At 34.8% G+C, this 14,677-nt stretch overlaps 1 protein-coding gene across 4 annotated transcripts in view; it reads left to right on the top strand.

The window, feature by feature from the left end:
* Positions 1–14,677, top strand: part of PCNX2 (pecanex 2) — a 370,349-nt gene that overhangs the window by 213,118 nt on the left and 142,554 nt on the right. For all 4 annotated transcript variants that reach the window (XM_074262410.1, XM_074262411.1, XM_074262409.1 and 1 more), the window contains exon 21: positions 270–447. In XM_074262410.1, the coding sequence (XP_074118511.1) occupies positions 270–447 (178 nt within the window). The remainder of the gene's footprint in view (positions 1–269; positions 448–14,677) is intronic.

The following is a 14,677-nucleotide window of genomic DNA, read 5'->3' as shown; positions in this document are numbered from 1 at the left end:
CTATGTGTGCGTGTGCGTGTGCATGTGCATGTGTATGTGTGTCAGACATGGCTAAGACTGTTTCTGAGTTGGTACCATTGAAAGTATGGAGCTTCCTCACAGTGTGAGCTCACCTGCTGTGTTCCATGTTCCAAAACTTCTTTTAGGGTTAGCAGAGGAGCAAAATCAGAACTATATGCCCCCAAATGAATTGTCTGTGCTTACATAATTTGTCTTTGGGTGACAATATCACTAATCATGTTTTTCTTTCTTTCATTCCTTCTTCACAGCTGTGACATTTTTCTGATAACAATTGCTGGCATGAAGCTGCTACGAACCTCCTTCTGTAACCCTGTTCACCACTTTGTTACCTTGAGTTTCACCATCATCTTTTTCCAGTTTGATTGCAAAAATCTCTCAGAGAGTTTCCTCTTGGATTTCTTCATGGTGTCTATTTTGTTTAGCAAGGCAAGTTGAAGAATATTTTTAACCTTTATTTTCAAACAAAAATCAGATATTATATTTAGTTTAAACTGTTTTCTTTACAGATACATGTAAAATGAAATTAATTAATGCAATTAATTTTGTGATACTATTATTTCATTCCCAGCAAATTCCAAATAGAATTTAAATATATTCAAATTAACTGCCAGATTCACAATTTTAAATGTTCATTTATATGCATACTATTTTCAAGTAATCTGTAAATCTGTAAACAATTTTTGGCTATTATAACATATATTCCACAAACAGTCAACTAAAAGATCCAGATCATTCTGTCGTGCTACTTTCTTAACTTCCCCCATATTGTACTTGTAAAATGGACTTTTTGAATCAAAGTGCTAGATTTTATATGTATTCTTATTTAATTTCATCTTATTTGATTTGGCCCAATATTTAAACCTGTTAAATTCTTTTTGAATTTTCATTCTGTCATCCTTTCTAGGTTTTTAACATTTGTAGATTTGATAAATATGTCATTGATAAAAATGTTCAAAAGCACAGGATCAAGCAGATTCCTGAGAAGTTTCTTAGTTGATATTAATGTCTCTACTTCTTATAGTCATCCATACAGATTCAAAAACATCTTAACTATCCTATCATCTACATGTTACCCACAGCTTTCCATCCTGTCCAGATAAACAGATCCTTTACTATCTCCCAACTTCTGTTGGGTTTCAATTCCTTATTAGTTGTTTGTGTCTCATCCTTTATAGCACAAGTCTTTAATATTGACAGTGAAAAACAGAAACAAAATGAATTAAGCAGCTTTATATCCTCTCTTATCATTGACTCATCCATCTTTAGCAACAGTCTATCCCTTTTATTTTTAATAATGATGATTAAAATAATTTTATGTAGCTCTTTGAAGTTCGAAGAGAATGTTAGCACACATTTTATTTTAACCTCCAAGAACATTGAGATACACCAAACACACTTCCATTTTTACAAGTATTGTTTCCTCATTTTAAAGATTATAAAATGTGCTCAATTTATATGACTTTGACATGATTATAAAATTAATAAATATTAAAGAAAGATACTAAATACAGGTTTTCCTGACTCCATATATCCTATCCTCTCTACCACACTGCCTCTTTTCCCTAGTTTAAAAAACAAAACAAAAATATTTTTATTAGACTTAGTTTTCCTTACCAGTTTTCCTTACTCTAAATTTTAGTTTTTCTGACACTATTCATATAGGTCATGGCACTTTTGAATCCATCCTATATTACCTGGCCTGGTTTCTATTTTTTTTACTTATTCTTTGTGTGCCTGTATCTCTCTGTCTCTATCTCTTTCTGTCTCTTTGCCTATCTTTGTGTCTGTCTCTATTTCTCTGTCTCTCTCTGTCTCTCAGTCTCTATCTCTCTATGTATCTCTCTTTGTCTTTCTCTGTCTCTCTGCCTCTGTTAGTCTCTCTCTCTCTGCTGTCTTTTATTAAGATAGATCCTTCTTAGACAATGTTCCAATGTGTCTCATCCAGCTAAGTAAGCAATACCTGTAAGTTTATGTATTTGTGTTCTGATCTTTAGGTCATCTTGTTTATTATCCATAATTTGTATATTTTATATTGGTATCTAAGATTATGGTTTTTATTGCTACCTTATTTCCTGGATTTTATCTTTGTATATTATCAGATGCTGTCTCTACTGCTATTCTTCCTATAATTTAATTACTTTTAATGGTATCTAACATGGGGTATATATATGATTGATATATGTGTATGTATACATGCATATATTTCTGTACATATGTATACAGATATGTCTCTGTATACACACAAGCATATATACATACATATATATATATATATTCTTCCTCTCTCCTTTCAACATAAAGTAATTTTGATTAGATTTGCAAAATTCTAAGTAAATGGGTTTTTACGAACATATGTTAGATATAATCCATCCTTATTAAGGAACTTATCATTTATTATATTTAAGCCATGGTTCAGAAATCCAAATCCCCTTAGCAAAAATTATCTTCTTAACTTGATATATATTCCCCAGATCTGCCTTTATTGAAGCAGCAATGGTGAAATCATAACCACATATTTCTAAGACTGTCAGGTTAAGATTTCATTATATTCAGCAAAGATTGTATATTTTTTCTGGAAATATTATTTTTGCCTTTGTGTTATAATTCAGTTCACCAATGCATCCAAGACACATTGATCAGAAAAGATTCCTATATTTTTGCCATCTAATCAATAAAAAACCTGCTCAATACTTCAGCAGCTAGGTGAAACAGTTGATAGAACACTGAACCTAGAATCAGGAAGACTCATCTTTGAGTTCAAATCTGGACTCAAGTACTTACTGTGTGACCCTGGGCAAATCACTTAACCCTGATTGTCTCAGCTTCCTCATCTTAAAAATGAGCTGAAGAAGGAAACAGAAAACCCAAAATGCGGTCCTGAGGAGTCAGATATATCTGTAATTAACTACTACTGTTTATTTCTTCTTTTGACCTGGGCCATATGTTTTCTTACCTGAATAGCCACACCATTATTCCTTGATAGAAAAATATCTATTTCTTCTTCAGATTTTCCAGCCCCCTCCTTTTCATGAAGAAAATCAAATCTCCAGTTTTAAACAGTCAGTGATCTATCTCTCCTGCCTCCCAGGTATGATATTGTTCCTTCTGACTGCCCAACACAAATCAGCTGAGTGTTCCTTTATTTTCATTTCTTTGTGGGAAATCTTTTGTTAGTTTTTCATTTATTGATTGTTTTTAAGGAACACTTTCTCTTTATTATTTAAAGAGTTGAGGGATATTTCTTAATCTCCTTTATCTTAATTCATAGGAATGTAAGATCAGCCTGCACTTTGAGAATAAATAACAGTCTTTTGGCCATGGCAGAAAACCAGGCATTGAATCCTATTCTAGGCCATTGCAAAATTCTGTCTCTTTTTCAGAATTGCTGTAAATAAGATCTTCAATCCTTTTATTAAATTGTAAACTCAATAAGATCTTGCTGTTTTTCTTCTTTATATCCCGACATATACCGCATTGCTTTACACATAGTAAGTTTACAATAAATGTTGAATTTTTGAATTCCATATGAATTCCTCTATCTCAGATAACAACATAACATTTTGTAATATTCTTTAAAGCACTTTTAAATTTTCATTGGAACGTATTCATTGATCCCATATCAGAAAAACAGGTTAATCTAGGATTACTTAAGAGCATCATAAGTGCTTGTCTAATAGGGAAAGAGTATGTAATTCTTTACACATCTCTCCATAAGGATGCATATCTGCTAAACAACATTATTTTGCTCTTTGAGTACTAGGCTGGAGCACTTGGGGGAAAAGTTTGAATGCAGTGTAATCATAATAAACAATCTTGAGCCTAGCAAAGGAATGAGGAAATATACTTCTTGCATTTGAGAGGTGAGGGACTGAATTTTGAACATGGCATATGCTGTCTGAAGTGGTTTTGCTTAACTGTTTTTTTCTGTCAAAAGAGAAGGTTCATGTAGTGGGAGATTAGGGATGGCCATATCCACAAATTAATATAATGTCAAAACAAAAGCCCTTAGTAACATTTTTAAAAGGAGAAGGGATGACCCTAAGATGAAGTAGGGCAGATAAAAGCCACATGTTTCATACTAACCTTTGAAATTCTACCACTTTAAAAGTCAAGGTTTTAGGTGTCTCCACATAGTTTGATTCATTAGCAATTTGATCATTTATTTTTTTCCTTTCTCATTGCATCCTTGTAACCTCAATGTAGGCTATTGTTAATTATTCAGCTATTTCCCTTATGGTTATGGGATAAAAGAAGTATTCAAGGAAGAGTTTTATTTTTCTTATTTTTTTAAATTTTTGAATCCATTTTAAAATTCTCAATTCCAATTTTCTCCCTCCCACCATATCCTTCCTCATATTGAAAAGACAAGCAATATGATATCTATTTTACATGTGCAGTCATGTAAAAGATATTAAGAGTTTTATTTTATCTTCATTTCTATAAGAATATAGCTTCTTCCAGAGAGAGAGAGAGAAAGAAAGAGAGAAAAAGAGACAGAGAAAGAAAGAAAGAAAGAAAGAAAGAAAGAAAGAAAGAAAGAAAGAAAGAAAGAAAGAAAGAAAGAAAGAAAGAAAGAAAGAAAGAAAGAAAGAAAGAAAGAAAGAAAGAAAGAAAGAAAGAAAGGAAGGAAGGAAGGAAGGAAGGAAGGAAGGAAGGAAGGAAGGAAGGAAGGAAGGAAGGAAGGAAGGAAGGAAGGAAGGAAGGAAGGAAGGAAGGAAGGAAGGAAGGAAGGAAGGAAGGAAGGAAGGAAGGAAGGAAGGAAGGAAGAAATGAAGGAAGGAAGAAAGGGAGAAAGAAAGAAAGAAAGAAAGAAAGAAAGAAAGAAAGAAAGAAAGAAAGAAAGAAAGAAAGAAAGAAAGAAAGAAAGAAAGAAAGAAAGAAAGAAAGAAAGAAAGAAAGAAAGAAAGAAAGAAAGAAAGAAAAGAGGAAACATTTATTTTTAATAATAAATAAGCATTTATTAAGCACCTACTTTGCATCAGGCACTGCGCTGAGGACTAGTATATCTGGTTTTCTCTAAGACTGGTATCTGTCTGTGTCTTTGCTGACATTCTCTCCAGTCTTCTCCAGATTCTTGCTCTGGTAGTCAGTCATCCCTTCTCTCTCTCAGACATTTTAACGTTCTCCTTTTCTCTTAGTTTCCATTTGTCTAAAATATACTTAGTTTCCTTGTCTTAAATTTAAGTTTTTCCTTACAATTGAATAGGTAGCACACATATTATTGCTCCATTCTAATGCCAGTTGCTTTAAGCCAGTCTCTTACGTGTGGGTGGCCAGAGCAGAACAGAGCAGACTACAAACAGGAGAATCAGGAATCAAGCAGTTTAATTTCCAAATGAGGGAAATGGCTTGCAAGCCAGGACACATATGCTGGAGCCTCACCCTTAGTGATGTTTTGGCCAAATTCCACTATTTATACCAATGGCAGCACAGTGAACCACTGTCAGCAAGTCATGACAATGAGGGGTACAGTGTGACAAGTTTGATTCATAGCAGAACCATGACTTCCCATAGCAAGGAACATGGATACAGCACATGCTTTTCCAATCTCAGAGAACACCTGGTACTGGTCAATGCAATGCAATACAATAATTATATGATTTTGCCAGATGGGTGGTGCAAAGGATTGTTGTTATGCCAAGCTCAGGGTACAGCTCTTGCTGGGGTTTAGCTCTAGAAAACAGGGTGTTTCCTAATATCTTAACACTAACAAAAGACAAACCAAGAGGCAGAAGGTTTATGTCATTTTCCTTAAGTCAGATAGCCTAATGAATTGAACGAAGAGATTCAAATTCAAGTTTCCTAACCCCAAGATTAATGTTTTTTATCCCAAGTTCACCTTGATGTAACCTGCTCAAGCATCAAATAGCTGAGGAAATAAATGATTGCCTCAGCTGTAATGAGGGGAAGGTAGCTCTTTATTAGTATGTAGCAATGTTAGCTTCCATATGCATACAAATAATTGTTGAGTGATTTCCACTTGGATTCCTTCATGCTCAGGGACAATGAAAGCCAAAGCAAAAAATGTTAAGAGGTAGGAATTTTAAAAAAGCAATCACTCTCTAGAGAAGAGAGAGGGAGGGTAAATATGGCACCTTTCAGTGCTCTTTCAAGTCTACTCTTTTCCTTAGTTCTATTTGCCAAAAGTGAATTTTCTTGGACAATAGAAATAGATTCAAAGATGCCCCTCACATTCACATTTTACAGATTAGGAAAGTGATGCCCAAAATTATTAATTTCCTGATGTCTTACAAAGGCAAAGTCCTAATTCATTAACCAAAACAAAGCAAAAATTGATGCATCAATGTTAAAAAGATGGCTGCTTCTATCAGAGAAAAACAAAGGAACATTTCGTGGCATAAAAAAGGAAATACACTAGAGAGAATGTAACTTTGGTTCAATTTTTTTAATTTAGTAGATGCCTCCAAAGTATTATGTTGAGTGTAAAAAAAAGATGAAAAAGGAAAAAGAATAACAACATAGTCCCTGAACTCAAAAAATTTATGGTCTACTGAAAGGGATAAGACAAATGAGTATGATACAATATAAAAACATGTGTGTGTATATATATGTGTAAAATGCAAAGTGCTACCACAAAGAGTATGCTTGCAAATAATAAAAGCCCACTTCAACTAAATTCCATTCATTCATCATTCCTCTTACTTGGTTTTCCTACTCTATTTGGTCTACTGCTGTCGTCTATTTTATTTTTTTTACTCATATTATTTTCAAAATCTCTAGAAACTTCCAATACTATTTATAAAAGTATCTCCTAGGAATAGTTAATATAAGGAAGAAAATCATTTGGTTTTCTGGGTTGACTGAGAAGTAATCAACCTGATTATTCTATAAGTCTTAAATTCTCATTCTTTAGTTGACTCTCTAGGGTGGTCTCAGCCTTTCTCCCCTTCCTTTTCCTCACATGTTCAGTGGAGACAGCCATTATTATGCTGCTAGCTCTCTTCACAGAATTGTTGCAAAATTAATGAAGAGACATTTAGGAAGACATAAATTCCCTGAAAGAAAAGTACTTTGAAAATAGAATACATTATTATTAAAGTAAGGTTTCCTTACTCTCCTTTATTGTTTGACAGACTCTAAGAGGGATAAAGAGAGAGAAAAGAATAGAGATATGTAGAGTAAAAACAGTGTCTATAGAGAAAAAAGATGAACTAGATGACTTCCAGAGATCCCTTTGAGTTATTTTATCCTCTGACTGAAAATTCCCTGTGATGCAAGAAAGATGAACACGTACTATTCCCTTCAGACTGTGACAACCAGTGAAGCATTTAATAAAGTGAGTTCTAGGGCCACACCACATTGGGATAGATTAAGTATAAATTACCCATTGAGGAGAAAGAATGACTAATAGCTCATTAGTGAGCTAGAACTTTTCTGAGCTCCTTTTCCTAGCCCAGAGGAAAATGATGGCCCTCTTGTATATCCCATGGTGGTGTTGCAGCATGGGAAAGGCCGCCAATCTGGTACCTCTTGATGCATGATCTGGAGGAAATTGATATTTTCTCTTTCCCCAACTCCTTCTACTCCCCTGTCCTCTTTGTAGAACTCATGAGGTGAATTTATTCCTTTTAGAATCAGGTAATCTAGATCATTGTTCTGTTTTTTATCATTGCCTTTTTTTATTCTGTTTTGTCTTTCCTTGAGGAAGAGGAATTTAGAAAAGGGGGGAAATAAATAGGAATGAGACAATTTCATAACTTCTCACTATGCCAGAACTCTCAGAGAAACTCTAAATTCTTAACTATGTCCACAGCTCTTCTTTATCAATGGAATCATAGAGCAGCTGTTTACCCTGATGCGGTGAAAAGTGTGAGATTTAATTTAATAGAGCAGCTATGTTGGACGGTGAATAGAGAATGGGCCTAGAGTCAGGAAGTTATTGTTGTTCGGACATTTTCAGTCATGTCCATTTTGTGTCCTGATTTAGAATTGTCTTGGCAAAGACTTGTTTTTTTTTTTTGTTTGTTTGTTTTGTTTTGTTTTTTGCTGCAATTGGGTTAAATGACTTGCCCAGAGGCACACAGCTAGGAAGTGTTAAGTGTCTGAGGCCAGATTCCAGCTCAAGTCCTCCTGTCTTTAGGGCTGGTACTCTACACACCATATCACCTACCTGCCCCACACTCATTTTTTTGTCTTTTTTTTTTTTTTTTTTTTTTTTGCTTTTTCTTTGCCCATCTCACTTTATAGTATGAGGAAACTGAGACCCAGAAAGATAAGATGAGTGATTCCCATGGCCACACAAAGAGTCTAAATTTGAACTTGGCTAAAAAGTATAAATTATGAATTTATATTAGAGAATGTGTGTGATATAATGGGAAAGAGTCTGGACTTCTAGTCTTAATATCTTAGATTTAGATCTGAAAGGGGTTTGGGGATCCACATGATCCCACAATGTCATTTTACAGATAAAGTTATTGAAGTAAAAAAAAAATCTGTGATTGATTCAGGATCAAACAGATAAAAGGTTTGCAAAAACATTATTCAGATACCTTGGTCCTCTCTAGTCAGAGCAGTTAACAAATTAAATCTTCAGGACATAAGCTCATGCACTCTTGTATAAACTATTAATTTGGTGCCACCATTTTTGCATTGAAAATAAGAGCTGAGTGCTGAGGAACCCATTGTTCCAGTGCAAGGAAGATCTGGACCTGAGTCCTGTTCCCTAATGTGGCAGTCACTTCTCTGCTCTCCCAGTTTCTAGATACTGCCCCTGCCTACTGACACTGATTAATATATCTAATTGTACTGTAGGTACTGAGTATCAGTAATGAGGATATTGCTGTATCATCCCTTGGGCTAGATAACTCTGGTGATTATTCCCTTTCAGTTTTATTTTATTTTATTTTTAGTGTACTTTTCCTCAGCAGTTGAAAAATGTAGCTGTCAGCTTTATTGATCTTTTTCAGAATTCTGAAATTGTCAGTAAGGTCATCTCAAAGTTTTCTCTCCACCAGAGAAGTCTAAGGCCCATTATAACTTCAATCCTTCAGCTTGGTATGATCTTTATTACCCTATGGTGTCCTATCTTCAAGGTAATGACATCTTCTCTGAAGTTGAGTTTAAAATTGCTTTCAACTTTCTATAGGAAGCCTATCTGGTGAACACACCAGGAGCCAGATTGTCATCTGGGAACAGAAGTGAGAAAGAAAAGAACAGAAACCCAGGGAGTTAAGGAGGGGGGAAGATAGGCCATCAAGAGACAAGAGAAACAGTAAAAAGAGGGCAGAAAAAAGGAGGGAGGATATGGTTCAGTAGTTACTTCAAGAATTTGGTCTCTCAGAGGTTCCACAGAGAAAAAAGATTCACCATCTTAACTTGCATAAATTTATAGTATTGCATTCATTTAACCAGTGTTTTTTAAAGGTCTATTAGGATATCATTCTGTGCTAGGTATTGAGATAAATCCAAAAACTATGTAAAAGTTATGTTCTACCCTCCAGAAGTTTATTATAATATATGCTTGAGAAGAGAAGACAAGCATACCTAAAACAGTCAAGTTACAAATGTGATGCAATAATGGATACATTCTGCATTAGTGGATTCACAATTTCTTCTGCCCAAACATTATTGGTTTTTGTGAGCTGTTTTTGAAGGTGAGACTGTGGGGCATAGGGATTGTGCTGATTGGGCCACTGAAGAACCCGAGAGGTTAAGGAACACAAGCAAGTCTCATATACTCAAAATATTTCCTTTTCTATGCATTTGACTAATTAGAAATTCATTTAGGTTAGCAAATTCATTTTTAAAAGCCACCAATGTCTTCTTAAGCCTCATTCACACTTTAGAGTGAATTACTCTATTTGGATCAATCTCTCCCAGAAACCTCCAACTAAAAAGTAAGTGGAAGTTTTCATTGGGCCCATTGGTAGGAAGAAAGAACTTGAATCAGACACTGACTTGGGAGAAGTGACACATTTTGGACAGCTTTAGGACAATGAGAAAGTACTGTGCATTTAGGAGTGAGGTTGTGAGATTTTGTAGGAAATAGAAGGTCAAAGATGGTAAAAGTTAGAAAAAGAATAAAGTTATCATATTTACCTATCATCCCTAGAACCCTTACCATTGATCTGATGTGGAAACCTTTTGGATTGTTGAAACCAGACTTTAACCCAGCCTTTCCTTCTCTTCTTATATTAGTACAATGTATAATCCAGTTGATCCCAGTGTTTCTTTTTCACTCTTAATGTAGGGAAGAGAAAGAAGAAGAGTTTTTAGTTGATTCTCATCTCCTTATTCTTCCTCTTAGTGATTAATATAGCAAAGGACAATATCCAAGGAATTTAAATATTCTAGTAGGAAGTTTCTTTTTGGGATTTCCCCTTTTACTGGTTTTTGAAGATTTCCCTTCCTGAGTACCAAGGCTTTTTTGTATTGAGCAAATGCCACAGCAAATGGTACAGATAATAAGTATTTATAGAAATTCAGAGAAAAGGAGCTAAAGATGGACTCCAACTATTGAGAATTAGTTTGAATTTTAACTTTGCAAAGAGTTAGGGTTTCTTATTGAGAAGTCTGTCTGTATCTCCTGGAAGAAGGGCAATGTGATTTAACTGAGCAAGAGCCTTGATTTCTTGTGGAGAAAAAAGAAACTATATAATGAATGGTTAAGTAATCCCAATAACAAACAATGCTGAATTACATCTATATAATGCCATCTGCAAAATACTAAATTCATATTACAAGCTCTCAGTTCAATTCTCTGATAAATTGATGGCAAGGAATTTCTTCCTCACATTTATCCTATTGGGATACTCCTGACTAAAGAAGAAACTTAAGGTACAGAAATTCTGTTTATCAGCTGGAATCTCAGAGGAAATTTAAACATTTCTTAAGAAATAACAGTGTCTACTAGGTAAGGGATTTCCTTCCTATAGCAATGGACAAATCATTTCACTTCTCAGCACCAAACTAATCTCTGAGACTACAATTTATAGATAAATTGGTAATCAGCATTCCTGGAAGAAGTTTCTACACAGGTGTCCCATGAACTGATAGATTCACAGGTCCAAAACAAAAACAAAATGTTAACATGGAACACAATGCTGTATATACTGCAGAGTAAATGAAGAGATAGAAACCCTGCCCCTTGCACAGTAGAATGGATGTTAGATTTAGATTTCTTTGGATTTGGAATTGAGTTTGAATCCCAGCTCTGATATTGTCTCCTGTATTATCTTGGATGAAATCATTTAGTCTTCAGGAGGCCTCAATTTCCCTATCTCTAAAATAAAGAGGGAGAACTACTAATTTCCTTCTAGCTCTAAATCTAAAAGCTATGTAATCATAAGGCCCATTATTGAGCTAAGTGGCACAGTGGATAGGTCTGGAGTCGGGAAGATTCATCTTCCTGAGTTCAAATATGGGCTAGCTATGTAACTATAGGCAAGTCTCATAACCCTATTTACCTCAGTTTCTTATCTGTAAAATGATCTGGAAAAGGAAATTGCAATTCACTCCAGTGTCTTTGCCAAGAAAATCCCAAATGGGATCACAATCAGACATGACTGAAATATGACTGAACAGAAACAACAAATATAACCTGAGAATTAGGCAACTAGATGATGCAATGAAGAGAGTACTGAGTCTGGAATTACCATGTCATCAGTTGAAATTTGACCTCAGACACTTCTTAGTTGTATGACCTTCAGCAACCACAGTTTGCTTCTGTTTGCTCAACCCTAAAATGAGGATAACAATAGCACCTACCCCCAAGATTGTTTTGTGAATAAAATAAGAAACTATTTGTAAAGCACTTATTAAAGTAGCTGACATATAGTAGGAAATATATAAATGTTATTTAATATTGTTATTATTGTTCTTGTTCTTTAAAATGCTTAGCATAGTTCCTGGTACATAAATACTATATAAATGCTATTATTATTATTATAGCTAGAAAAAGAAAACTAAAAGGAAACTAAAAGATAGAAGTAACTATCTAAAAACAGATCTCTTGATATCCAGTCCAATAGAATTTCTATTATATTATGAATTATACCTTTTATAACAGATAGGTGGCAAAAATGGATAGAGCAATTGGCCTAGGGTCAAAAAGAATTGAGTTCAAATCTAACCTTATACACATAATAATTATGCAACACTGAACAAGTCACTTAACCTCTGTCTGCTCATTTTTCTCATCTGTAACATGGAATAATAATCATAGCTCACCTCCAAAGGTTATGAGGGTAAAAAGGACAATAGCTGTAAAACACTTTCTAAATCTCAATGCAATATATAAATGCTAGCAATTAGAAAAAGGAAAAGGAGGAGGAGGAGAAAGAAATGGGCTTAGTATATGTAAAGCCTTTTTGTGCAATAATAGATGCTGAATGGGATATATTTATATGGTGATAGATTTTGAAAAGACCACACCAAAGAGGAACTGGAAATTGTTTTTCATTATTTCATGTGTTTTATGATTAACACTGCTCATATGGAGGGAGAGAAGGAAATTTTCTATTCACATGTATTCAATTTACTTAACATTTATGAAGTGCTTACAATGGTTAAGGCGCCATGCTGGTGGTTGAAGTACAAAGATCAAATTATGTTGTCCCTGATGTCAAAAACCTCACAGTCTACACATACAAGTTTCCTAAAATGAAGAATGAGATGAGAGACAGGCTAAATGGACCTATAGAATTCATTTCATGAAATAAGTGCCCAAAGTTTCCATTGAAACTCAAAGAGACTCCAAGAATATAGTTTTTCATTTCTTGGAATTTCTGAAAGTTCTAAAGGGAGTTCTTGGTGGAATAATGGCTATAGTTCCATTCAGTGTCCCTATAGGTGGTAAATGATGAGGTAACATGATGAGGTAACTGGGAACCAAATAATTGAGGTAAATACCTAATGGTGAGTTATATACCTCAATAGGATTAATTGAGGTCTAGTGGCAGGATTGGGGTACAGGGAGTCACATGGAGCTCCCCTGCAACCCCCTTAGGATTCAGCACAAGGATACAAAGTTAAATCAGGTCTAGTGGTGGCGAGAGTCCCCTGTAAATGAATTTACAGGCTCGAAAACCTAGATGGGTAAAAAGATGTTTTTTGCCAGGTTTGGAAGCAAGGTTAAGGTCTAGTTAGTAAAAGGTATTAGACAGAGAAAGATATACACCAAAAGCGTCAGGGACAGAGAGTCTCTGATGCAAAGCATGTTGGCTGGCATCTTTCAACTCTCTGACCAAAGACGACTTCCCCTTTGCTGCCTTTATCTGCTTGAAGAAGCATAGGGCGGAGCTCAAGTTGATTCCTGGAAGGCCAGATTTTTGGCGGGCTTTTCAGATAAGGAAGAAACTGTTTTGGGGAAACCTGAGTAGATAATTGGGGGGGTTATCTGAGCAGATCCAAGCCAACTTAGATCTGATGGGGGGGCTGGGTACACGCCCAAACTGGCTCAGATACCGATCTCTCCCCTTGGGATTTTGACCAGATCTTGTAAATCAAAGGTACAAGGAATCTAAAAGGGGGCTACGCCCGCATCAGTAAATGTGTAGAGAGAGTATTCTAAGCATAGACGACAGAAAACACAAATGCAAGAGAATACCAAGGGATTAGAGAAGGCTAATGTTTCAGTTTGAGAGGACTGGCAGCCAGGTGGTATAGTATTTACTAGTACAGTGCTGGAACTGGAATCTGGAAGATTCACATTTCTTTCTGAGTTCACATCCAACCTCAGACACTTATTAACTCTGTGATCCTGTTTGCCTCAGTACCTCAAATGAAATGCAAACCAAAGCCATCTCTACCAAGAAAGTCTCAAATTGGGTTACAAAGAGTCGCACTTGGCCAAAAATACTGAATAATAATAACAAAAACTATATAAAGAAGAAAAAGAGTGATAGGATTTTGAAAAGGTAGATTAGGGTTAGAGTATGGAAAATCTTAAATGTTATACTAAAAATGATGTAATTTTAGATTAAATAAAGCTTTGAAGATTTTTATCCCAATTTACAGTCACTCTCAAAAGGTCCTACAGAGTCCACTTACATTTCCCTAAATGCAATCAGAGGATGTCAAGATCCCATCTCTGATATTTATTACTTTGGACATATCAATTAATCTCTGGACCTCTTTTTTTTATCTATAAAGTCAGAGAATTGGCCTCTTTAGTTGACCTCTGAAGTAACTTCCATTTTTAGATCTATGAATATGTCACTCCAAAAGCATTAGATTTGGAGACTGGGACTTTGGAAGGAATCAATTTAATAGACTGGTATGGAGCATGGTGAAAAGTGGGTAGGGAGAAAATAGAGACTTCAAGAATACATCTATTACTCTTTATAAAAGTTTGACAATGCAGAAGAGAAAACAGAGAGAGAGAGAGACTGATATTAAGAGATATTATCAGGATGTAGAGAATATATTTTGGTTTTGTTTTTAGAATAAGGGAAACCTTGTAGTTAATTCCAAAAATAATTGCCAGCATACATACACACATATCCATATCTCTCTCTCTCTCTCTCTCTCTCTCTCTCTCTCTCTCTCTCTCTCTCTCTCTCTCTATATATATATATATATATATATATATATATATATATATATATATATATATATATATATATATATATAGTTTATAAATTACATATATATATGGTTTGCAAAGTGTTTTGCAAATGTTTTCTCACTTGATCTT

This window comes from Sminthopsis crassicaudata, chromosome 4 (genome assembly GCF_048593235.1).
Source record: "Sminthopsis crassicaudata isolate SCR6 chromosome 4, ASM4859323v1, whole genome shotgun sequence".
Classification (NCBI taxonomy): Eukaryota; Metazoa; Chordata; class Mammalia; order Dasyuromorphia; family Dasyuridae; genus Sminthopsis; species Sminthopsis crassicaudata.
The sequence above is the reverse complement of the archived record's forward strand: the minus strand, read 5'-3'. Positions and strand labels throughout refer to the sequence as shown.